Source organism: Grampus griseus (genome assembly GCF_964374135.1).
Source record: "Grampus griseus genome assembly, chromosome: 2".
In the NCBI taxonomy this organism is placed as follows: Eukaryota; Metazoa; Chordata; class Mammalia; order Artiodactyla; family Delphinidae; genus Grampus; species Grampus griseus.
This window is the reverse complement of record NC_139018.1, coordinates 59,750,578-59,777,901: the sequence shown is the minus strand read 5'-3', so window position 1 is coordinate 59,777,901 and position 27,324 is coordinate 59,750,578. Positions and strand designations below refer to the sequence as shown.

The 27,324-nt window shown below is 34.0% G+C and overlaps 1 protein-coding gene across 4 annotated transcripts in view; it reads left to right on the top strand.

The window, feature by feature from the left end:
* The window catches only part of MIA2 (MIA SH3 domain ER export factor 2), a 109,106-nt gene that overhangs the window by 53,604 nt on the left and 28,178 nt on the right, over window positions 1-27,324 (top strand). For all 4 annotated transcript variants that reach the window (XM_082647865.1, XM_082647866.1, XM_082647867.1 and 1 more), the window contains 12 exons: window positions 4,459-4,530; window positions 6,700-6,810; window positions 7,474-7,545; window positions 8,313-8,417; window positions 12,194-12,316; window positions 14,203-14,323; window positions 15,525-15,571; window positions 16,422-16,512; window positions 19,164-19,302; window positions 23,239-23,340; window positions 24,299-24,359; window positions 24,929-24,964. In XM_082647865.1, the coding sequence (XP_082503991.1) occupies window positions 4,459-4,530; window positions 6,700-6,810; window positions 7,474-7,545; window positions 8,313-8,417; window positions 12,194-12,316; window positions 14,203-14,323; window positions 15,525-15,571; window positions 16,422-16,512; window positions 19,164-19,302; window positions 23,239-23,340; window positions 24,299-24,359; window positions 24,929-24,964 (1,080 nt within the window). The remainder of the gene's footprint in view (window positions 1-4,458; window positions 4,531-6,699; window positions 6,811-7,473; window positions 7,546-8,312; window positions 8,418-12,193; window positions 12,317-14,202; window positions 14,324-15,524; window positions 15,572-16,421; window positions 16,513-19,163; window positions 19,303-23,238; window positions 23,341-24,298; window positions 24,360-24,928; window positions 24,965-27,324) is intronic.

Below are 27,324 nucleotides of genomic sequence, written 5' to 3'. Positions count from 1 at the left end.
GGTTATTTGTTAGGATATTTATTACTTTCCTAACATATGGGGATTTCCCAATAGTTTGTTATTAAGTTTTAGCCTAATTCTACCTAATTATATTTAATTCAGAGAATATCCTATGTATGATTTCGTTCCTTTATTTGTTGATACTTAATTTCTGGCTTTGCATAAGATTGATTTTGGTAAATGTTTCATATACAATATACATATATACTATTATTATCCTTGTGTCAATACCATACCATTTTATTTACTAGTTTATTGGTATATAAATATAAAAATTGTCACTTGTTAATTTTTTATTCATATCGTCTATTGGTTATTGAGAGAAATATGTTAAAATTTCCCATTAATATTGTAGATTCGTTTTTCTCTTAGTTTTATTATTTTTATGTATATTGAGGCTATGTTAGATGCATATAGATTTAAAATTATTTATTTTCTTAGTTAGATTGACCGTTTTATCATTATGAATACCCCTGTTTTGTAGTAATTCCTTTTTTTAAAATTTTTATTGGAGTATATTTGATTTATTACAATATAGTGTTAGTTTCAGGTGTACACCAAAGTGAATCAGTTATACATATACATATATCCACTCTTTTTTAGATTCTTTTCCCATATAGGCCATTACAGAGTATTGAGTAGAGTTTCCTGTCCTATACAGCAGGTTCTTACTAGTTATCTATTTTATATATAGTAGTGTGTATATGTCAACCCCAGTCTCCAATTTATCCCTCCTTCTCCTTATACCCTGGTAACCATAAGTTTGTTTTCTACATCTGTGACTCTACTTCTGTTTTGTAAATAAGTTCGTTTGTACCTCCCCCCCTTTTTTTTTTTTTGCGGTACGCGAGCCTCTCACTGTTGTGGCCTCTCCCGTTGCAGAGCACAGGCTCCAGGCATGCAGGCCCAGTGGCCATGGCTCACGGACCCAGCCGCTCTGCAGCATGTGGGATCCTCCCGGACCGGGGCACGAACCCGTGTCCCCTGCATCAGCAGGCGGACTCTCAACCACTGCGCCACCAGGGAAGCCCCTGTACCCCTTTTTTTAGATTCCGCATATAAGCAATATCATATGATATCTGTCTTTCTGTGTCTGACTTACTTCACTCAGTATGACAATCTCTAGGTCGATCCATGTTGCTGCAAATGGCATTATTTCATTCTTTTTAATGGCCGAGTAATATTCCATTGTATATATGTACCACATCTTCTTTATCCATTCCTCTGTTGATGGACATTTAGGTTACTTCCATGTCCTGGCTATTGTATTGTAAACAGTGCTGCAATGAACATTGGGGTGCATGTATCTTTTTGAATTATGGTTTTCTCCGGGTACATGCCTAGGAGTAAGATTGCTGGGTCATATCGTAGTTCTATTTTTAGTTTTTTAAAGAACCTCCATACTGTTCTCCATAGTGGCTGTACCAATTTATATTCCCACCAACAGTGTAGAGCGTTCCCTTTTCTCCACACCCTCTCCAGCATTTATTGTTTGTAGATTTTTTGATGGTGGCCATTCTGACCAGTGTGAGGTGATACCTCATTGCGGTTTTGATTTGCATTTCTCTGATAATTAGTGATGTTGAGAATCTTTTCATGTGCTTTTTGGCCATCTGTATGTCTTTTTTTGGAGAAATGTCTATTTAGATCTTCTGCCCATTTTTTGATTGGATTATTTGTTTTTTTTTGATAATTGAACTACATGAGCTGTTTGTATATTTTGGAGATTAATCCCTTGTTAGTTGCTTTGTTTGCAGATATTTTCTCACATTCTGAAGGTTGTCTTTTTGTTTTGTATTTGTAGTAATTGGCTTTGTCTGATATACAGTGTAACAATCCCAATTTTCACTCGGTGAACATTTGCGTGGTAGATCTTTTCCCATTATTTTACTTTCAACCTTATTATATACTTTTGTTTAAGCTGTCTCTTTTGGAAACAGCCTACAGATGGGTTTTGCTTTTGTTAATCAGTCTAAAAAAATCTTTTAATTAGATTATTTAGTTCATTTGCATTTAATGTAATTTCTAATTTATTAGGGGTCAAATCAACCATCTTAACTGTTTGTTTTCTATTTGACCCACCTGTCCCATGTGGCTTTTTCTCTTCTCTTGTTTTCTTCTGGATTGAAATAGTCATTTATTAATTCAGTATTTTCTACATCAATGCATTTGTTATAGATTTTATTTTTTTAATGGTTACCTTAGAGATTGCAACATGTATCCTTAATTTATTAAATTCTAATATAAATTTGTGCTGTTGCTACTTACTGGATAATGCAAAGATCTTAGAATGCTTTAATTCCACTTGCCCCCTTTTATTTAAGTGCTGTTGCAGTATATATATATGTATTTTTCTTCTCATTATTAATTTATTTAATTTATTTTTATTTTTGGCTGCGTTGTGTCTTTGATGCTGCATGCGGGCTTTCTCTGGTTTTTGCAAGTGGGGGCTACTCTTCATTGCGGTGCGCGGGCTTCTCATTGTGGTGGCTTCTCTTGTTGCGGAGCATGGGCTCTAGGCACATGGGCTTCAGTAGTTGTGGCTCGCGGGCTGTAGAGCGCCGGCTCAGTAGTTGTGGCACACGGGCTTAGTTGCTCCCTGGCATGTGGGATCTTCCCAGATCAGGGCTCGAACCCATGTCCCCTGCATTGGCAGGCAGATTCTTAACCACTGCGCCACCAGGGAAGCCCTGTTGCACTGTATTTTGACTTTATATAAACCTCCAAATCATTTTATTATTCTTTGAAACAGTCAAGATTCATTTGAATTTATCCACACATTTATTCTTTCCATTGTTCTTTATTCATTCTTTCGTTTCCACCTTCTATCTGGGATGATTTTCCTTCCTCCTGAAGGATAGAGAAACTTCCTGGTCTTTTCTTTTCTGGAATATACTGTTGATAAATTCTCTTAGTTTTTGTTTGTCTGATAACGTCTTTATTTCTCCATTTTGTATAATGCTCTTTATAGAAGTCTGAGTTGGCAGTTGCAGTTATTTTCTTTAAGCACTTTGGACATCTCATTTTACTGATTTTTTTCCTTGGCATGTTGTTTGTGGGTCAAAGTCAGCTATAAGTTTTATTGCAATTTGGTGATCTTGTTTTGTATTTTTTCTCTTTCAATTTTAAAAATTGAGGTATAATTTTCATATAATAAAAAGGACATTCTTAAATATGCAGTTCTGTGAATTTTGACAGGTATATTCACCCATGAAGCTACCACTCCCATCAATACATAAAACATTTCTATCACCCTTATATTTCCCTTGTGCTCATTTTCACTCAGTCCCCTACCCCTGCCGGCAACCGTTTTTATTTCTATCACCATAAATTAGTTTTTGTCTGTTTCAGAGTTTGTATAAATGAAATCATACTTTTGTTTCTGCCTTTTTTCAGTTAGCATTGTATTTTTGAGATTCACTATGTTGTTGCATATACTAGTAGTTTTTTATTTTAACTTGCAAGTAAATTTGCATTACATCAACATATCACAATTTTTTTTATCCATTTACCACTTAATATGGTTATTTCTAGCTTTTGGCTATTATGAATAAAGTTGCTATGATCATTCTATCTTTTTGTGTGTGTGGGGGGGGTATATATTTTCATTTCTCTTTTGTAAATATCTAGTATTAGAATTGGTAGGTCATAGGGCAGGTATTGTATAACTTTATAAGAAACTATCTGGCTACTTTTATGATTTTCTCTTTATCTTTGATTTTCAGCAGCGTTACTAGTTGTCTAGATGTGGTTTCTTCTATTTATCATCCCTGGGCTTCATGATGTTCTAGAATCTGTGGCTTAATGACTTTCTTTAGTTTTGTAACACTTTTGATCATAACCTTTTCAAATATTGTTATTGCTTTCTTTTTTTTCTCTTCCTGTAATTTTAAATACTTGTATTTTAGTTTTTTACTATATCCCATGTATCTCTTATGTTCTTTTCTGGGTTTCTTATCTCTTTCTTCACACTTCAGTCTAGATGTTTTCTTCTAATCTAGCTTCCATTTTACTAATTGTCTTCATCTGTATCTAATCATCTTTTAAACCATCTTAATTTCATTTATTTCCTTTTTCAGTTCTAAAGTTTGTGTGGCTGTTTTTGTAGTTCTTTTTTTCTGGTTTAATTATTTTGGTTCCTCTTACATATCAAGCTTACTTATTTTAATGTCTGAAGGAGAACTGTATTACCTGAATCCTCCAAGAGTCTGCTCTCTTGCTTATTTTTTTCTCTTGGTTCTCAGTCAGCTCTTGTTTTCTTGAATACCAGATTATTTTATGTTGAGTATCAGTAATAGTATAACAGAAATTATAGTGGTAAATTTGAAACTGTGGGCAATGTTATCTTTCTGCAGTGAGGATTTACTCTTCCTTCTCATGGAATTGGTGGGTCATAGGGCAGGTGTAGTTTGGAATAAAATTTACGACCCTTTTACTTACAGTGTTGCTTTCTTTCAGTATGAAGGCTTAGAGTCATCTTTAAAGGATGCCAGCTTTGAGAAGGAGTCAACAGAAGCACAAAGTTTGGAGGTAAAAACAAACAGTATAATTATAAAAGTTAGAGGGAAGATTCTTACTAAATAACATAAATTTTGAAAGTCATGTATCTTCTCAAAACTCACATTTCAAAGGAAATGTGAAAGAGTATCTCTAGATGTTAAAACTTAAGAAGTTAAATATAGGAAACAGAATATTAGTAAGTAGCGTAAGGTATTTTAAAAATTTGAGCTCTTGTTGGTAACTTGTTTTGAGTGAAGCATATTCAGTTCAATGTAACCTAGAGCTATATAGAAGCTCTTGATTCTTCATTCCTGGGAAGTGTATTAAGGTAACCATTTCTTTTTTGACTCAGTTTGCTCTAGGAAGGAAAAATAGGATTTATTTTCATAAATTTAGGAATAGTTGGCAATGAAAAATTATGTAAGTTGAGGCAGTACTTGCCTTTACCTCATACCAATGTATTAGGAGCTGACTAGAATTAGACCAAAGATTTATGTTATACACGGTGGTGTGCTGGTAAATGTTTAACAACTGGCTGTTTAGAAAGCAGGAGCCTTTGTTTGTAGCATTTGCTGGGTTCTGTTGTGTAAATACTCCCACCTTGACCAATTTCAAGGTACCAACATGATGCCACTGAATGTGGAGTTTGGAAGAGATAAAGAGTCAGCTCTCCTGAGTGAGGCATGATTTAGGTAATAGTAAGGAAGGAAACTGTGATAATTTGTCATTTAGCTAAGCTACGACAGATTAGGGTATTTAGAGATAGAAATGTTGTAAAAAGCATACTAATATTAAAGTAGAAAACAATGGACTTTGTACCTTTGTTGTACAAGTTCAGTCAGTTCAGCTTGGCGGTTCTCAATCACTGATGTCTGTAATCATCAGAAAGCATATGTATCATGAATCAAAATTTCTTAGTAGAGTCCAAAGGAAATTATAAATTGAATTCCAAATGAAATGAATTTCTTAACCTTTTCTTTCTTCATTTGTTACCTATTAATATTCTTAAGAACTTGTTAAAATTGTTGTATTTTATTTGTTGACCCTCTGTTTTAACTGCTGTTATGGTAGTAATTTATTAGATTGATTAAAAGATAATTTTATAAGGAATTTAGTATGCTGACAAAACAGCAAAAACTGGTAGCAAAAATATTTACTCAAGCTTTGTGATGTTGTGGATAAAATAAAACACACCGATTTATTCTCAGGCATTGAATTTATGTAATCTGGCCATAAAATTAGCTAAATTTTTACTTTATAATGAATATTTTGGAAGTTTTCCTCTAATTTTAGTAATTTTTTTAAACATATAGTGTTTATTTTCAAGATTGGTAAACATAGTTGAATATAAACTATAATGTGATATAATTACAAAAATTAATGTTTGAATCTATAGATAAAATCAAAACACTAGAGTAATTTTGATTCAAGTCAGAGAATTCATATAATCAGATAGTCAAATTTGGGGAAATATATATATATATATATATATATCTATATCTATATCTATATATATATAAATGAGTTTTTTAACCAGGATGATATCGTATGTACTTGTGCTACTTTTATTTTGGCCTGCATTAAATTCTTTGATTCTTTTGGTTTTTTTTAACAAGTTTGTTGAAGGATCACAAATATCAGAGGTATGTTTATTACAGTATTTAAAATCCAATTGGAATAATCCAACAACTAATCATTTTAAATTAAAAAGGTCACAGAAAATATGTCTTAATTCAGTGTAGAATATTATCTTGATTGTTTTTTGAATTTATTTTTTATTTTATTTATTTATATTAAATTTGGTTTTTTCTTATCGTTTCTTTTACAATGCTTTAGAGCAGAAGTTGGCAAACTACACTCTGAGCTCTCCACCTGTTATTGTAAATAAAATTTTATTGAAACACAGCCATGCTCATTCATTTACATATAGCCTTTGCTTTCTCACTACATATGCATATCACTTGAATAGCTGGGACAGAAATTATGTGGCCTTCAAGCCTAAAATATTTACTTTCTGTCTCTTTATAGAAAAAATTGGCGATACCTGCTAGTATTGCTGTTATTTCAGTGTTATAAAAATGAACAAATATATAAATTAGACTTATTTAACTTATAGTGTATGCATTTGATTACACTCATCTGATTTATCTTGACCAAAAATTCCCATGTCAGTCTTATAAAGTTGGCTTCCTCTTTTAGGCAGTCTGTGAAAAGCTGACTAGGTCCACATCTGAACTTGAGGATGAAATACTCATTCTAGAAAAAGAGTTAAAAGAAGAGAAATCTAAACATTCGGAACAAGATGAATTGGTAAGACTTGCGTTAGAGGAAACTGTAGGAAAAAGAAAGTTATTGAGTTAAAAAAAATGATATGATTTTGGTTAAAGTATTACATGCACTGTAAAAAAAAAAAAAAGAAATCCAAAGAGTACAGAAGGCTGTAAAGTGGAGAATAAAAATTTCCAGATCCACTAGCTCTTTTCATTTGTTAGAGGTTACCATTATTATGTTACATTTCTTTCATATTCTTATAGAAATTTTCTATTTGCACTATGGAAGTAGCTCACACAAATAATTTAAGTTGAACAGTCACATACATAGTGGATTTTTTAAAATTACTCAAAACTTGTATTAAGAACTTTAACTTTCCTTTATTTGTCTTTCTATTTTAAAATCTGTCTTAAGGATGATCTTGATGTGTGTGAGATTATTTAGTAAGATATGATGCTAGTGGACTTCTTTTGTGCCTATATAACTTAAGTGTTACGAAATATTAAAGATGAGTTGAAATACTGTTGTTATGTAACTTTTGTATGAAATCCCTTTAAGCATATGGCTGAGAATGTTTCTTAATTTGAACCCTCACTTTTGGAGCAAAAGTGTTAGGTTAATAATATAGTTAATATATATGGCATCTTGGAAACTGGAGGAGTTTAGTATATACTTGTTTATTGATTTATACTGCCTTTTTAGATGGTGGATATTTCAAAAAGGATACAGTCCCTAGAAGATGAATCTAAGTCCCTCAAATCACAAGTATCTGAAGTAAGTTGAATTACTTTAATAGCTCTGTTGCTTTTGAAAATCACTTACATTTTACTATTACTTTTATAATTAAAGAATAAGCTATAATAATAGAATTCAGATATATTTTAAAAATACAGGGTATCTGAGGAAAGTTCATTTTTTTCATTGGACAGTATTTATTGAGCCATTGCTATGTACTGGTCACTGTTGAAGGTGATTGGCACTTAATATTAGTAGACAAAATAGAAAGGCTCTTGTGGATTTTTTTTTTTTTTTTGCTGTATGCGGGCCTCTCACTGCTGTAGCCTCTCCCGTCGCGGAGCACAGGCTCCGGACGCGCAGGCTCAGCGGCCATGGCTCACGGGCCCAGCCGCTCCGCGGCATGTGGGATCTTCCCGGACCGGGGCACGAACCCGTGCCCCCTGCATCGGCAGGCGGACTCTCAACCACTGCGCCACCAGGGAAGCCCCTCTTGTGGATTTTAAATTCTGGTAAGAGAGACAGAGAGTAGAAAGTTAACAGAATTTGCCGCATAGTACATAGAAGGTTACAGGAGGTTAAATCATTTGTCCAAGGTCATGTGGCAAGTTAGTGGCGGAGCAACTAGACCTTAAGTGACTAGACCTTGAGTCTAGACCAGACTTTTTTTCTGCTACAGCATACTGTCTCTCCTATTAATATTGGCATGTTTTTGACTTTAATTCCATGTTTCAGGGAGTGTGTGTAAAAAAGAGCTATTGTATTAAACTAATTCTTGTAATCTCAATATGTTGTATTTTACTTAGGCCAAAACAACCTTCAAAATATTTCAGATGAATGAAGAAAGACTTAAGATAGCTATAAAAGAGGCTTTGAGTGAAAATTCTCAACTTCAGGAAAGCCAGAAACAGGTTTGTACTGTAAAGGGACTCCAGCTTGTGAGTATGTAATTATAAACGTTCTGGGCATAGTCATGACTGACCCATGCTAGGTGCAAAAGTAGGCTCTTTCTGGAGACCACAAGATCAGGACAATCTCCTGTGTGTCCTATGGTGTCTCTTTTATATAGGATACAGAGGTCTGTATTCCTGGAACCCTCTTCCCCCAGGAGTGAAAGTAAGCCCGGGCACTCAGCATTTTAATAATAATAATAACAAATAGCATTTAGCACAAATCTTCAAAGCCAGACTGAAGGAGGGCAGAGAATACCGTGAGTTATTGCAGCTGTGTGTCTGGGCCCTGAAGACAGAAGCAGTTGTTGTGGCAGATCTCTAATGAGGATTTAACTTTTACCCTCTTCCTCCCCACATATGTATACACTGCCACATACCCAAATATATTTCCTCTCCAACTGTTCTCCCGATAGTTATAATTTTTCAGTGGGAAAATTTTTTAATGATTACATTATTTATGATTTTCTAAATATTACAGCTGAGACACATGGTGTGCTCTGATTACATATTCCATTTCACTCAACATTTTATTTGCCCTAGAGTTAATAATTGTCTTCTTTTTATACCTATCTGTAATTCATCTGTAGTTCAATCATATATATCTCTTTTAGAGATTATGTAAATATTTATGTGTTCAAATGCTTTGGTTAATCTATTAATTTCATTTTTTCCTTGAAGCAGTCCTTCCTGGGGTCTTCCATCCTCCTGGTCCAGTAGGAACTTGTTCTCTAGGTCTGTTATACTTCTGCTGTTCTGAGATTTCACTTCACCCCCATCCTTTCCCTTGTCTTTCTTTTGTGTTAGATCTTTTATTTCCTGTGTCCTACCTGTGCTTTTATGTGGTGAATTCCCTTGATTAGCTTCCTGAGAAAAGGTATAGGAGGTAACTTTTAAAAAACTTTCATGACTTAGACTGTCTTCTTCTTTCATACTGTTAACATTTTGGTTGGGTATCTTCTGGGTTGAAATTTTTTTTTCTTGATATTTTGACATAATTGCTCTATTGTCTTCATTTTCCATATTACTTTTGAGAAGTCAAGTGCTATTTGGATTACTGAACCTTTTTTGTGACCTACTCTTTTCTCCGGTAGAAAATTTTAATATCTTTCATTGTTTCCAGTTCTCTAAAATTTCATGATGGTGTGCCTTAGTGTGGGTCTTTTTCTATACATTTGTTGGATACTCTCAGTCTGGAAACTTGCTCTTGATTCAGTTCTGGGAAATTTACTTAAATTATTTCATACTTTTTGGGGTGTATTTTGTATGATATATGAAATTATTGAAAATGTCTTTTTTGGTTTCTTTGTGTCTGTGGAACTTTCATTCACTTATTCTCTGCTATTTTTCACTTGTAAGAGTTCTTTTTTTGCTTATGCCTTTTTCTGGTTTCATGGGTGCAGTGTCTTACTTTGCTGAGGATATTATGGGTTTTTTTTTCTCTTTTTTGACATGTTCTTCCCTGAGTTGCCTTGTTTCCTTTGAGCTCCTTTATTTTCTGTTTTAGTCTATGTCTTTTATCTAAGAGTTTCTTTTTTCAGGTATTTGATGGTTCTTGGGTGTCTGCTCATTTAATAGTGAAGCTCTCCAAATCTAATTGGAAGCCCTGTGTGTGTTTTTTGTGGACCCCTCCATAGGGTAATCTGGCTAGGGTATTTCATTGGAGGATCCCTGATTGTTGGTATTCAAAGACCATTTTCCACAGGGATGACTCCTCCATAGTTCCCATTTGGGAGGTATAAGCCTGTTTCCCAGCAGTGAGGTAAGCAGCTTAGTGAGGTCAGGAGGGCTGGTATCTCACTCTTCATTTCAGTAAGTCAACTTTTGCTTAATGCTTTTATGTTTTCAGCTTGTTACTCACACCTTTACCTGGGTCAGGTGTCCCAGAGTTTCAGATTCTAGCTCTCCAGAGAATAACCTTCCAGGTTCTTGCCAGATGTGTGTGTATGTGTGTGAGTGTGCCTGTGCACGTGCATGTGTGCATGCATGTGAAAGACAGTGGTGTGTGTGGGGGAGAGGGATGGATTGAGCATTAGAGTGTGTGTATATGTGTGCGGGGAGAACTTAGGGGATTTTCTAACTGCTTTTCATAAAGACTTTTGAGTAGTCCTCCTCTTTTCATTCCACATATACCGTAGTACTTGTGCCTCCAAATCATAAGCCATTCTGAGTTGTATCAAGTCAACCTGCTTTTAGAGTCTCCCATCTTCTGCCTTAGATTTCACTTCTGTCTGGTCTTTTACTGTGCTTCCATCTCTTTCCACTTTCCACTTCTAGAATTATCTTTTTCCTCATCATGTTTTCTCTTTTTCCTTGAGGGTTTATGCTTTTTTTCCCTTAAACCTCTTTACTGTCATCTTAGTAGATTTCAGGAGAAAGTACACCCTGTGTTAATTTTGCTACGTTATCAATATAATCAAAAGTGACCTTTTGTACCTTGAAAAAAAAATTTCACCTAGATTGTCTTACTCTTTATAACTGCTTTCATCTAATTCCTTTTTAATCACCAGAGTTCTTGAAATAAACTATTCTATATTCACTGATTCCATGTTCTAACACATTCCTTCTTTAACCTTATAAGACTGCATGCTGTGTATGCAGTGTCTTTAGTAAATCACTAGAGACCAGCCAATCACCAAATCTTTCATTCTTCAATTCTTATTTATTTTTAATCTGTCAGTGTTGTCTTATTCTATTATACATGCATGGAGAAGGATTGGTTTTTCTTGTGCTAGGGAATATGCTAATGAAGCCTTAGTTTTTCAGAGAAACCCAGTAATTACTATTTGATAGAATAGAGTTTTAAAGACTAAATAAAATTGGGCTTTTTTTTTCATATATATATATATATATATATATATATATATATATATATATAGGCCGATTCTTTTGTAAATTGCTTGCTGATTCTATTTTTTGGGGGGGGCTATTTTTCTTAATGACTTCTAAGAGCTCTTTGCATGTTAAGGTTATTAATGCTTTGGTATATATAAGAATTTCTTTCTCGTTACTTGTTTTTAAATTTTATTTCTGTTATTTTTTGATTTGCAAAGCTTTTAAGCAGTATATAGTTAAGTTTATCTTTTATAACAATCTTTATCTTTTATTCATGTTGAGAAAATCTTTCCTCTCCTGTAAAAGTATATACAGTAAAAGATTATTTATGCAGAATTTGACCTGTTCTAGATTAATGGTATTCTGAAGGTTAATTAACCACAAAATGGCACATGATTAAAAAAATAAATTTTAATACAAGTAAGGTATGGCATGTTATATGGAATATAAGGAATGGCCAAATCTAACAAATATGCTTGTCTTAGAAACCTTTTTATTTGATATAAGTTTATTATGTAAATCAGTTGACGAATGTTTAAGTGTCTTATTTTGCCTTACCCCTGTTTTGAAAGTTCTTTGAAAACAGGAGCCCTTCCTTCCTTCCCGCTTTCCTTCCTTCCCTTCTTTCCTCATTCCATTCCTCCTTTCCTTCCTCTCTCCTTCCCCCCCTCCCTTTCTCTCTCCCTTCTCAGTAACACATTGTGTTGCATATTTATTAGTGGTACACCTAGGTATATAAATAAGTGCATCTACACCTACATATGATAAGATAATGAGGTGCTTTTCCTTTTTGTGAGGTTCTATTAATGATACACCTTAGATATATAAATAAGTGTACCTACACATAAGTATGATGAGATAATATGAGTTGCTTTTCTTTTTATTTGGGATTTGAATTTTAGCTTTTACAAGAAGCTGAAGAATGGAGAGAAAAAGTGAATGAACTTAATAAACAGAAAATAACATTCGAAGACTCCAAAGTACATGTGGAACAAGTTCTATGTGATAAAGAAAATCAGATGAAGGTAAATGACACTGCTGGTTTACTGAATGAGTTAAGCTAGAATTTTATACTAATTTATGGAATTTGAAAATTTTTGTTTTTAGCAGCTTTTATTTTGATAATTTATTTGGCCAAATTTGAGGAAGTATACTTTTGGGCATACATTCCAATTTGTACCAGTGTTGATATCCTTGCTGCCTAATGTTCCTTGAAGACTTTGTAGATTTGTAGTATATATACATCTATATTCCCTGTGTCCTTTTTTCTTCTCTCCTCTGTATTTTAGCCTGGGTATTTAGTGAAGAAAGACAAAGGATATTGGATTTTACCTTTTATCTTAAGATTGCCATCTTTTTTTGTTGAAAAGAAGAGGTTGGAAAGAATTTTATAAACTGGACAAATGAGGTTATGTGTATTAGGTGAATGTCTTTAATACTAGATTAACTGATACATGTACTTTTTACAGAGAGGACTACTTTAAGTAAATCTAATTGAAATTTGACTCCAATAGGAATAAAATAGTTGATATTACTATTAGGATTTGTTGATTTTTTTTTCCCTACGCCCTGTCTCTCCCTCCTACCACTTTTTCCTGCCTACCCTTTTATTTAATTAAATTTAATTAATTAATTAATTAATTAATTAATTTTTTAACATCTTTATTGGAGTATAGTTGCTTTACAATGATGTGTTAGTTTCTGCATTGTATATAGGTGAATCAGCTATACATATACATATATCCCCATATCTCCTCCCTCTTGCATCTCCCTCCCATCCTTCATATCCCACCCCTCTAGGTGGTCACAAAGCACCGAGCTGATCTCCCTGTGCTATGCGGCTGCTTCCCACTAGCTATCTATTTTACATTTGGTAGTGTATATATGTCCACCTGCCTACCCTTTTAGATCTTATACTTTCAAACTGCAAACAGATACTCAAGTGTAAATACTAAGTAATAAGCTGTACAATTAACATTCTGTAATCTACACAGTGAAATGGATGTTTTCATCTTGGAAGCTGTACATTTATGCTATTTACGTTGCTACTAAGGATGTTTTTAAGATTCCATCTTTAGGATTTGTATTCATAATTTGTTTTATTTGTTTTGTTGTTTCATTTTTTTTCCCTAAACTTACTCTACTAAAGAACTTGGGACTCTTCCTAACAGAACAAGAATGAGATGCTAATCTCAAGCTCTACTCAAAGTTGTAGGCCATGATATTTGTGCCTGGAACTCAAGAGGGAGGAGATCGAAGGGTGGAAATTGTAGAGCAGAATGGGTTTTTTTAGGTGGGTCCTTCCACAGAAATATGTGGGACAGTCTATTTTATTCTCTGTGGTTTAAGAAAATCTTCCTTTATTTAAGAAAATTCAAAAAAGTACTGTTGGAAAACCTTTAATGTTCCAATTCAGATTCTCTTTTATAATTTCCTTTTCTTTATGTCAGTTGAGCTCCTCAGCTAGTTGTTTACTTGAATAAATTGAATCTGTGAAATCTGTGATTTTTTTATATATCATGTACCTCACTTGAGGATTTGTTTGACTTCACACAAAATTGACTCTCATTTTAATGTCCACTCTTACTATGGCAAGTGAGAAACATCACGTTAAGATATGTTTTGTTGCTTTATAGTCATGTGATACTTTTAGCAAAAATGGGCCCTTATCAAGTATTGTATTTGATTTAGGAGTAACCAGTTTTGATTTTTAACTTGCAGAGTTTAATAGTAAATAAATGTGAGTTTTTGAGAGTGTTTACATATTTTATGCCAGGTGGAGAATAAGAGCTCCTGTACCGTCATCTATGTGGATTGATTTTTAGACTACAAGTATGCATTCAGAAGTTGTAAAGCTGTTAGCATAAGGTATTACCCTCTCTCTTTTTTTCCCCTGTTGCTAAATGTCAAGTCTCTGACTGAGCGCTTACAAAAGATGAAAGACTGGGCTGCTGTGCTTGGAGAAGACATAACAGATGATGATAACTTGGAATTGGAAATGAAGAGTGATTCAGGGAATGGTGCGCACTTAGGTATTAAGTCATGACTTACCCTCTTTTACCGAAAACGATGACTGGCTCTTGTATTTCCTTTTAGTTCCCCATGTGCACCATGTTCTTTATATACTTGTGTAATATTCTGTCCCTCTCTCACTATCCCTTATGGTTGTTTCGGCTGGGATAACACCTTTTCAGTAAATCTTTTTTCAGCCTCTCAGATAGACCTTCAGTCTTCTTCCTCTCTGTTCTTTTTATATGTTGTACATTACAGCACTCTTCACATTGCGTCATAATCATTTCCATGCCTGTTTTTCCCTGTACTGTAAACTGATCAAATGGCTGGGTGAGTAGTTTGAAAAACGAGTGTTATGTAAATGAATGCCTCAGGATACCTCTTTTTTTAGATGGTTCAGATGTTTACAGTACTTTAATCTTGGCCATCCCAAATTCTTATTGCCATTGCCGGTTGCAGTCTGGAAACTCAGCAAAAGTTAGGTTCACTGTAGCCACTTAGTGTATTTTCAAACCAATTCCTTTGACTTAAAAAAAGAACATTTTGTTTTGACATAATTATAGACTCACAGAAAGTTGCAAAAGCAGTACAGAGAAGTCTCATGTATCTTCATCCAGTTTCCCCCAATGATAGTTCTTTTGACTTTTGTGCCCTTTCTCTTTTCTCTCCCTCCATCCCCTGTATAATTAACAAATATTAAGGAGAAGGTGTGATTTTTTAAAAGATTTTCTTTGATGATAGCATTAATGTGTTGGAAGAAAAGTACATTTCAAAGTAAATACGTATAGTTCTGTTTATACTTTTTCACTTCTGTTTTATCTTGTAAGAAATAATTCTTTTTCTAATGAGAAAACTCATGCTTTTTAATGTTATTTTAATTTGGAGTACAATTCCACTCATATTTTGTATGCTGAAGGATTCTAAGAATAATTGAGACGGTGGGCTGGATTTAGGTGAATACCAAATCCTTGTTATAACTCTGTTCTTGGAGTTAGTGGTGAAGAACCTTGTTAGATGATACTATGGTACTTCCAGTGCTTTTTTAGTTTAGCTTCCTGGGAGCAGGTTCGAGGCTGTTCTGCCTTATATTAAATTCTTTATTGTAGCAAGAAGAGGGATTATAAGGCTCTAGTTGAGTGAACTAATAAAATCATTGGAATGTCTGTTGTGGCATTGCACTGTTTTCTCAATTTATTATTATGTTTTTGTTTTTCACTATAGATAATCAACCAAAAGGAGCTTTGAAGAAACTGATTCATGCTGCTAAGGTTTGCATTACTACAGAAATGTAAAGAATATAGACAAAGAAATAAACATCCATATGTCCTAGTAACTTTTAGAAGTCCATTTTATAGTTACCATGAAGTGATAGAATTTTTAGAAGTGATCAGAATTTTCTTCAATCGCTTTTTTCTTTTTTATAGTAACTATTGTTATTATAAAATTCATATTGTTAATTTTTAGAATTTATCATAAAATTTTTCAAGGTATACACTCATTTCTTTGGATAAGGAATATATTAAGAATGTTTACTATATATTCTCCCATACTTCCCTCTTTGTGCATTCTTCATCCTCTGGTCTCAGTATTTTCTGATCCTCTATTGCCTAATATCTTATTTTGAGAAGTAGGTATTAGATTCATTTTCTTGTGGTTTATCCCTAACCTTTTTCATCCTAGTAGTGGTATCCTGATCTTTATTGATCTATGTGAAGTCTTGGTAATGTAGTTTGAAGGCTGCTTTAATCAACACTTATGTGCTGGGACTTCCCTGGCGGTCCAGTCATTAAGACTCCAAAGCTTCTACTGCAGGGGGAAAAAAAAACACAAAAATACAAAAAACGAAAAAAAAATCTTACGTGCTGAAAGCAGATAGCCACTATTCAAGCATCTGTCACTGATCTTCTCTGTTCCTTTTTGGAGATTTACAGCTATTGATGACTTTGCTAACTTTCCAGGATGGAAGCTACATTGTTGGTTTGTGTAGTCTAGGCAATAATTTCATCAGAGTGTAAAAGAGCTTCAAGGGATTGGCATGGTGTATTGAGATTTTTTTGTTTTTTTGGTATAATTGATTAATGTTGCTTTTCTTCCTTCTCCTTCTCCCATTCTTTGAAGTTAAGAGCTTCTTTAAAAACCCTAGAAGGAGAAAGAAACCAAATTTACACTCAATTATCCGAAGCTGATAAAACAAAAGAAGAGCTTACAGGTAGGTAATCTACATACTTATAAAGTTTTTCTAAATAAATACATCTTATAGAGAATGGTACATTAATTGAATCAATTATGGGGAGATACAATTTGATTTTTTTTTTTACTTTTACTTTTGTCGGTTATCTGAAAAGTTAGTCATGAGGTTTTATTGTTGTTGGTAAAGCCATATCATTTTCTCCATATTTATATAAAATTAATGGCATTATTTTAAAAACATGTAAACTACTTACCTTTGAATTTCAGTGTCATACGCATGGTATGGTTTTAGTTGTTAAAAAGTAGCAAATTAAAAATGTTAATAGAGGGGTGGGATAGGGAGGGTGGGAGGGAGGTGCAAGAGAGAGGGGATATGGGAATATATATATACGTATAGATGATTCACTTTGTTATACAGCAGAAACTATCAACATTGTAAAGCAGTTATACTCCAATAAAGATGTTAAAAAAAAATCTTTGTTGACTGCAAAATTGATTTTTAGTAGTGGTACTACTGTATTTTACAGAACTTTTTACAGAATAGTTTTTTCCTTTAATGTACATGCATACTGTATTAGCACATACAGGAATGATGTTAGACCTGTAGAACTGAAGTTTTTTTTTATTGAAAAGATTTTTATTTATTTTGCTGATAGTGTTTTTTCCCTAAAGTAAACAAATGCAGTTAGTTATGTTTGAAATTTTTTAAAGTTGATATAAGTAACATTCCATTTTGTAAAAAAAAAAAAAAAAATCACTGTAACTGTTAGCATAAAAAAATAATGGAAGGACATTCTCAAATGTCAACCATGATTCTCTTTGAATATGGGACAGATTTCTGTTTTCTTTGTACTTATCTGTATTTTCAATAATTTCTAAAATAAATGAACTGTATTTATAATAAGACACTTTTTGAAAAGATTGAACCACCAGAGATACAGATTATTTAAAAAATTATCATTGTCCTATTCACACGATACTGGTAGTTGGATTATTTTTGGATTTTGAAAATATTAATATTAATATTAACTTAAAAATAACGTTTTGCTATATGTAAAGTATAGTGCTAAAAGCCATGGGAGATTTACAGGAGGAAAAGATATGGAGCCTGCTTTCCAGGAAGCCATATTTTTGTATATTTAGTATATTTTAGTATATTTTAGTATATTTTAGTACATTAACAGGCTCTCAGTGAGGAACTGTAGTAAGTGCTAGAAAAGCAAGGAATTTGCTCACCAGTTACCCCATCACTTAATAAAATTTCTTGGCAAAATTATTATTTTCTAAAAGTAGTATTTGGAGACTTTGTGTTTGTATGCTTCTTCCAAATCTTTCTTTTTTTTAATGGGTCATGAAAGATAAATTTCTATAATTGATCTTCTATTCATAACAGGAAAGTTTTCTTCTAAACTGTTTCTCCTCTGATCTTGCCTTTTTCAGTAATCATTTACAGTCCTCTTTTAAGATACAGAGGATTTGAAACAAAATAGTTAAGGTAGAAGTACAAAAATATAATGAAGATTTAACTGTTGGTTTAATTTTTTTTAAAAAAGTAGGGATGATCCAATTTTAATAGAGATAATATCCAACATTAATTTCAGTTAAATGACTTAACAGTGGCTTGTTAAGAATTGTTAAGACTTAACAGTGGCAATGGCTTAAAGCGTAGCTCAACAGACTTTTTAACTGATACAGATTTAAAAATTTCTGTGGAAAGACAGATGTGAACAATTTCTTGCACATTTAATCATTCAATGTTAAGGTATTTACTTAAACTATCATTTTGGTGTGTACCTTTAATTAATAGATGTTTTAGAATAATTATATACTATTACATGTAAATAAAATTTTAATGCTTGTTAGTATGATTTTGAAACTGTCCTCTTTAGGCAGAGTGTTTTGCCTTGTTTTAAGATATATGGTATAGTGGTGATTCATACACACTTTTGGGGAGATATCACCTCAGTCTTAGAGGAGTTGAGTTAAGTTATGTTGGAAGAGTAATAAGGTTTTAAAAACAGTGGTTGCACTAATTATAAAATATTCATAATTAATTAGAATTGTTAATTTTAGTTCCATAGGTAATTCTTTCAGGTTGAAACAAAGCTAAAACTGGTATTTTTCTTTCCAGTCTTGATATGGTTTAAACTAGCAAGACTTTAGAGCATTTGTTATCAGAAGATCCAAATTTCTGGCTTGATTTATAACACATATCAAAATTTTGGCTTAAAAAGAGGCTGGGTTGAAGTTAAGTATTAATGGATAAAGTTTTTACTAGATAAAAAACATGCATTATTCATCATGTGGAAGTAGTTTCATGGAAAATATTGAACAAAAATATTTGCCTTCAAAACCCTCATCACCAAAACTTTGAGAATTTTAGTGGCTTTTGTCTCCTAAACTGAAAATTAGATGCTAGAATTAGAATATTGAAGGTTTTAGGAAATTTGTTTTTAAAGTAAATCTTTAAATAATAAAAAAATTTATAATAATTTATATAGCTCTTTAAAATGTTAAAAGGTATTTAGCTGAACAAAATACCTTATAAATTTTCTGTTGCAAAGAATTTAGTTTATTAATTACTTTTGGTAATCTTTATTTTTATGAAATGTTACTGTGCAACTTAGAATATTTGCTCCTTTAACTGTGATTTAAAACCTTTTTCTGTAGAGTGTATTAAAAATCTCCAGACGGAACAAGCATCTTTACAGTCAGAAAATACACAGTTTGAAAGTGAGACTCAAAAGCTTCAGCAGAAACTTAAAGTAATGACTGAACTGTATCAAGAAAATGAAATGACACTTCACAGGTAATAAAAATTATGTTGGTAACTCCACTGAGTGGGAAGTAAAGTAGCTTAAAAATGTTGCATATGCATGCGGCTTATGTGATTATTCACAGTTCTCAATTTATGACTGGGTTGCTTTTCATCAATTTATTTTTAAGAAAGTTATTTGATTTTGACACATTTTTCTTCAAGGAAGAAAATATAAATGATAGTAGACTTTCCAGGCTGGTTCACAAAATCCTCTTTAACTTCTAATAAGTAGTCAGCAAATTATTGCTAATTAAACTTCCCAATATTGCAAGCTAGGTCTGGGAATCTGGGTGGACATCTTACTAATTGAAGTATCCATTAATTCCATCTCGGATATATATAAAACTGATTCCTCTCCCCTGTGTAAATTGCTGCAGCCCAGTGTTCCTTGTCTCAGTAAAAGGCAGTGTTATTTGCTGAATTGTTCAGAGCAGGTGCTTAAGCCATCCTTGCCTTCTCTCTTTCATTCAGTCAATTGTCAGATTCTGTCAGCTTTCCTATGTCTTGAATCTGACCACTTTCTACCACCTTCCACACTGCTATTCTGATCCCAGCCATCATCTGTTAGTACCTGGTTTATTGCAGTAGCCTCCTGAGTGGTCTCCATCTTTCCACTCTTAACTTCCTGCATGTGTTTTCAGTAGCATAGCCCTCTAAAACATAAATTATGGGTATTGTCACTCTCTTGCTTGGAAATTCCAAGTGCCTGCACATCACACTCAGAATTTAATCCACAGCTTTTATCATGGCCTCCAAGACCCTATAAGATCTGGCGTGTTGCTACCTCTTTAATTTTAGCTTATTCATTTTCTTTTTCCCTCACTATCTTCCAGCCATGCTGGCCTTTTTGATGATCTTTAGCATGCCAAGCACATCTGTAGCTCAGGGCCTTTTGCACTTGTTCCTTCTGCCTGGAGTGGTTATTCCCCTGTGTTAGGTTCAATCCTTCATTTCACTTGAGTCTAGGTTCAAATGTTACCTCAAAGAATCTTTCCCTGGCTACTGTAACTAAAATAATACCTGCCCCTTCCTATCCCCTTATCTTGTATCTTGCTTTATTTTTCTTCATTATCCTCTGATGATTATCTTTTTTTTTTAATCTTCCCCACATTAAATGTAAACTCCATGAGATAATTACTTCATTCTCTTCTCTTCTGTATTCCCAGTGCCTGAAACTATGCACATGGTAGTTATTCAATAAGTATTTGTTAAATATATGAATAAATATGTTTAGTGCTTTTATATATTGTAGTGAAAGATTGTGTTTGTGTGTGTGTGTGTGTGTGTGTGTGTGTGTGTGTATGTGTATGTATGCTGATGCTTGAATGCATAGATACACAGAAGACCCTTGAGATATCTATCTGGAGACACCAGATTTTCGAATACTACTATATCACATGTTTTTCATCATTAAAGGAAATAAAATGTAACAGACTTTCAAGCCTCTTTATAACTTAATGCAAGTTTTTACAGTTGATCCTCATTATTCGAGGATTCTGTATTTGTAAATTCACCTACTTGTGAAAATTTATTTGTAACCCCAAATCAATACTAGTGGGACTTCCCTGGTGGCGCAGCGGTTAGAATCCTCCTGCCAGTGCAGGACACACGGGTTCAAGCCCTGGGCCGGGAAGATCCCATATCCCGTGGAGCAACTATGCCCGTGCGTCACAACTACTGAGCCTGCGCTCTAGAGCCCGCGAGCCACAACTGCTGAGCCCGCTTGCTGCATCTACTGAAGCCTACACGCCTAGAGCCCATGCTCTGCAACAAGAGAAGCCACCGCAGTGAGAAGCCCGCGCACCACAACAAAAGAGTAGCTCCCACTCGCCGCAACTAGAGAAAGCCCACGCGCAGCAATGAAGACCCAGCACAGCCAAAAATAAATAAATATAAATAAACATGTATATTAAAATATCTTTAAAAAAAATCAATACTTGCAAAACTTTAGTGGTCATTTGCAAACTTGCACAGAATGGCAGAAAATTTGAATTGCCCAGTGTGCATGTTCCCAGTTGATGTCGAACAAGAACTCTGCCTTCTCGTTTCAGCTCTCATTCTGTAAACAAGTGTTCTTTATTTAGGGCCACATCTTAATTTTTTATTTTTTTGGTGATTTAGCTGTTTAAAATGGTCCCCAAGTGTAGTACTGAAGTGCTGTCTAGCGTTGCTAAGTGCAGGAAGGCAGGGGTGCGCCTTCTAGAGAAAATACATGTGCAGATAAACTTTGTTCAGGCATGAGTTATAATGCTGTGGGCCATGAGTTCCTTGTTATGAATCAGCAGTATATATTAAATAAGGTGTCTTTAACCAGAAACACATACAACAGGGTTATGTATTAATGATAAAAGTGCTGTGATCAGAGCTCATAGGAATCTAACCCTGTATTTCCCCTAGGAGCAGTATTTGCTAATTTAGGATTTGTGGTGACTTTATAGACCATAACTAGCGGGAATAACGAGATTCTATTGTATGTGTTCGGAAACTGGTAGAGAATATTAAAACTCCACTGACATCAGGATGCTAGGTGATTTGTTAGGCTCTTTGAGTACCAAGCTGTGTACTTCAATCATGCTTTGGATTCAGTTCAGAATTTACAACCTTTCTATTCATCATGGACTTCTGGCCACTGGGGACTGCTCCAGGCATAAAAGAGAAATAAACTTGACAAAATGGAAGAGCTACCATGAGGGTAGCCTCATGGTTTCTGTCAGTAAACCTAGGAATGAGTCCTTCTTTTTAGGTTAGGATTGAGTTGGGGAGTGCTTCCTAAGCAATAGGTAATGTAGTGTGTGGAATATAAAACATTTATTGTTGACATGTAGAATTTCTTCAGTGGTTTGTCATGTTCTTCCCCAAAGCTCATGAAAAAGGTGAGGCATCCATAGGTAGGACTCCAAATATGTTTTCCGGTGGCCTTCAACAAGTATATCTTGAGGGACCAGTGTTATTAATGATACCGTGTGAAACAACATGGGTGATGTAGTATAATGGAGTCATTAACTGCTGACTGTATGCCTTGGTCCAGTTATTTAGTTTCTCTGGGCTTCATTTTTCTTTTTGTAAACAGTACCCTTCTTCTTTTTTTTTTTTTTTTGTGGTACGCGGGCCTCTCACTGTTGTGGCCTCTCCTGTTGCGGAGCACAGGCCCCGGACGCGCAGGCTCAGTGGCCATGGCTCACGGGCCCAGCCGCTCCGTGGCATGTGGGATCTTCCCGGACCGGGGCACGAACCCGTGTCCCCTGCATCGGCAGGTGGACTCTTAACCACTGCGCCACCAGGGAAGCCCAACAGTACCCTTCTTGTAGAGCTATTGTGATAATTAAATAAGATAATATATATAGAGGTGAAAGAAGAGTTTCTGGCACATGCTCAAGGGCTCATTAAATTAGCTATTATGGTTAAGTAGAAGTAGTAAGTTGGACACTAAATTTTATTTACTTTGGGTTCATTTGTGTGTGTGTGTGTGTGTGTGTGTGTGTGCGCGCGCGCATGTGCGTGTGTCCTGGCCTGGAAGCCCAATCACTATTTTAACAACTAACAATCAATTTAAAAATTATTGAAACATAGTTCATTAGTTGGTGACTTCTTGTCTAATAAATGTAATACTTTATACTAGAAAGCTTGGTAAATAATATAGAGTCATAATATTTTTTATTAATATTTACCTTTGATAATCTTATTTCTGTGATAAATTCTTATAGAAAATTCTTGAAACTTCTGTATTACTAGTACTGTATTAGACAAGGTGCTTTACAATTTGAGTTTATAATATTAAATTCCACACTCAGGTACATTTTTTTCTTGCATGTGATGTTTTTACTGATATTTGCAGTATCAGTAAAATCAGTAAAATGGGAAGCAGTAATTGATTATTGACTATTTTATGACATATAGTAAAAGAAATAAAACACTTTTTGTTTTAAGGAAGTTAACAGCAGAGGAAAACTACCGGTTAGAGAAAGAGGAGAAACTTTCCAAAGCAGATGAAAAGATCAGCCATGCAGCTGAAGAGCTGGAGACCTATAGGTATTGAATATATTTTACCCCTTTCTTTTGAGGTGGGAAGAGTATCCAAAAGCCCAATACCAGAAAAAATAATAAAGCAACCAAAAAAACCCCACATATTTTTGATTCATTATTTTTCCCTTAGATGTCTTGCTATTATGCAATTACACAGAAAATATAGAAAGGAATCGCACTTTCAGTGTGTGCGATTTTAAATCTCTCACATTAGTTGGATTTGAATATGAGCGATCCTATTTTATGTTAATGTTAAGAACTTTATGAATGTGATTAATTTTAAGGTCTTTCCTCTTTGGTTCACATGGGGAAGAATGTATATAATGTTAATCAATTTGAGAAGTATGCCACCAAAAGGAGAGTAAGCCTTAATTAAAGTTATGAAGAAGTGTTTATAAGACCGTAAGTCTGGTTTTTACCTTAGCTCAATCCTCACTGAGCTAAGGTAAAATAGTAGATATAATAAAAACCCAGAGAAAATAAGTGGCAAGATTCAACAGTATTCCAAATAGTTGTGATACTTCATTTTACATTGGGAAGAGTAAGCTTGAATTTTATCCAAAAGAAGGAATTGTCTTTTTAGTCTTATAAAGGTAATAAATAACAGTTTATTTCTTATAGATCATTAATTTCCTAGAGTTCTATTAAGATTATATGAAGTCTGAATAAATCTCCCAATACTATGCTTCTTAAAAATAAAAATAAGCCAGTATACCATCTAATCTTTTCATGATCTTGATTTAGGTAAACCCAAGTAGTAGTACTCCTAAAGCTTAATTAATGTTGAAATTATATCAGGAAAAAATATACTTTAGAACCTCGTAAAGGTGATTAACATGTGGAGTTCTAGAGTTACATGAAACAAAGCACTCTAGGTGTTTTAATTAATATTTTCAGTAGAGATAGTGTGTTCTATAATTTCTTAGTATATGTTAATAGTGGAATGATTATTTGTTCTTTATAGAAAGCGAGCCAAAGATCTAGAAGAAGAATTGGAGAGAACCATTCATTCTTATCAAGGACAGGTAGGTATGTGCGTGCATGTGTGTGTACGTGTGTGTGTGTGTGTGTGTGTGTGAGTGACTTAAAACAGTTGTGATTTGTTTGAATTGGTATCTGTTTTGATGCAGGAGTATAGTTACTCTCTTAAGGTTTTGCACATGGCTGTGGAACATTTCTAGGTAGGCAGAGATTCTGGAACAAAAGATATTGTTTAAAGTTGCCATGTGAACTGATGCTGATTTGGGAATTTGGGTTGCATAAATAAATAAACATATCAGCACTGGGGCCTTTGTTTAGTCTGGCTAGTTGTCTCTTAATTGGCACCTCCTATTGTAGTTGATAATTGTGTAAAATAGAAATGTTACTAGACAAAAATTTTAGTTGTCTTTACATTCAGTTTTTGTTTAAAAGTATAATAGAGTAGATCATATGTATATGAAAATTTGCTTTAAAATGTTAGTTGCTGACTTTTTAGAGATGCTTGAGTTATTTTTGAGTTTATGAGTTGCGTACTAAATCATAGTGGTAGGTGTGAATGTTTTTTACTGAAAAAAATTGTTGTCAGTACTATTTTAATGACTTTCTTTTTCAGATTATTTCTCATGAGAAAAAAGCACATGATAATTGGGTAAGTATTAAATTTTCTTAGGCTTTTTCATCAAATTGTTCTTTTTCCTAATTTAAATGAGCAGTGTAAAAAGTACACTTTTAAAACTGAGAAAAAAGGTGGTGTTTAAAGAAATCAGTTTCTTTTAATTTCACCAGTAGTGAAATTATGTTCCTTATGAACATACTTTGTTATGATACAGTTATTCACAAAATCTGACCTTTCCTTCTCCGCTTTCAGCACATTGCTTCTTTGCAAGGAGCTTATACTCTTTGGGGGAGGTGAGGTAGTGTTCATGGACTTGTTTCAGGCACTGGATTGTCAACTAATTACTTGTGGACAAATTACTTAAAATTCTCTGGGCCTGTTTACTCATCTGTAAAACAATGGGACTGTACTAAGTAATAATCTAGAGCCCCTCCTAATTCTAAAAGTTATACAATTCAGGTATCTGATTCTCATTGTTGAATTACTTGTTACACATTAAGAAAAAGACCATCATGAGAAATGACATGTCAGTGCTCCAGAGGAACTGTATGAGGAAGTGATAAGCATGTAGATTTTGGCTGGTGATCAGGATGATCCCTCTAAAATGAAGAACTATTGTTAATAGCTGGCCTTTGGAAGACTTGTCCCTTGCAGTCTTCAAGGGGAAGCAGTCTGCACAGTGGGTGAATATGGGGTCTGGAGTCAACCTGTCTTGGTTGATATTCTGACCCTATCATCTACCACCAGTTTCCTTACCTAAAGACAGAGATATCATTAGTACCTATTTCATAGAGTTATTGTGATGGTTAAATAAGATAATTCTGTTAGCCAGGTACCTGACATATAGTAAGCACTCAGTAGATATTAACTGTTAAATTATCACTGTTGTTATACTGAAGCTTGGAAGGTATTTTTGTTTTTAGGCATGGATGTTTCTTGGAATGGAGATTTCAACTTACAGTGAGAGATTATATGTGTTGAATATCAAGGTCCTTCCCAATTTTGAGATTTTTGTATGCTTCTGTATTGAGTGGTCAAGTGAAGATTTGTTTTTGAATTAATAAGCTGGGCTTGGAAATGAATTTAGTCTTCTTCACCACTCCTCACCTTTTTTTTAAAATTTTTATTTATTTATTTTTGGCTGTGTTGGGTCTTCATTGCTGCACACAGGCTTTCTCTAGTTGCGGCGAGCGGGGGCTGCTCTTCATTGTGGTACGCGGGCTTCTCATTGCAGTGGCTTCTCTCATTGTGGAGCACGGGCTCTAGGCGCATGGGCTTCAGTAGTTGCGGCATGCAGGCTCAGTAGTTGTGGCTCACGGGCTCTAGAGCACAGGCTCAGTAGTTGTGGCACACGAGCTTAGTTGCTCTGTGGCATGTGGGATCTTCCCGGGCCAGGGATCGAACCCGTGTCCCCTGCATTGGCAGATTCTCAGCCACTGCGCCACCAGGGAAGCCCTCTCACCAGTTTCTAAATACTCAGATGCAAATTACTTTTTCAAGATGGAGAGGAACTGATGTTTATTAATATCTCTTATGTTCTAGGCACTGCACTTAAAGGCATTTTACATATATTACTCATTCAATCCACACTGTAACTCTGTAAAATAGGTATTATTATTCAGGTCTTACTGGTGAGGAAATAGCCCAAGGTCACATGATTAGAGAGGGAAAATTGGAAATTGAAAAATTGACCTTTCAGATTCATAAGTCTTGTACTTTTTCTTTTCAATACATTGAATCTCTTGTTTAGTAAATAATGACATTGACTTTAAATTAAAACATCCAGAAAATATGCCCTTCATGTCTCAAATTGAAAAGATATTTTTCAGATTTTATAAAAATAATATATACTTATTGAACAAAAGTTCATACCACGTAGAAAAGTACAAAGAAGTAATCAGCAGTATTACTTTAATTTATTCCATACTTTTTTGATACATTTAGACATAAAGCACATATATATGTTTAAGAAAACAAAATCATATATTAACGTTTTATACCCTGCTTTCTTAATGTATCACAGATATTTTTTATGAATGTTTTATAATTTATATAAACCTTTCTCATTTTATAAACTTTTAGTTTGTTTCCACTATTTTACTGTTATAAATAATTTCATAATTTCAGATGTTACTTTCTCTATTGAGCATTTCTTTGCTCCATCCTGTTAGATTTAATCTTTTCTTCCTTCAAACTGTCATAGTACTTTGCTTTTTTGTATCCCGTGGCAGGTACTATGGTCATTTATATTTGTCCTTACCACAGATTTAAGCTTATAGGGACTGTTTCGTTTTCCATAACACCTGTTCCTAATAGAATCTTTTTTGCATATTGTAAATATTTAATATCTGAATACGAATGTTTTGGAATACAGTGCAGTTATTCACTGTAAT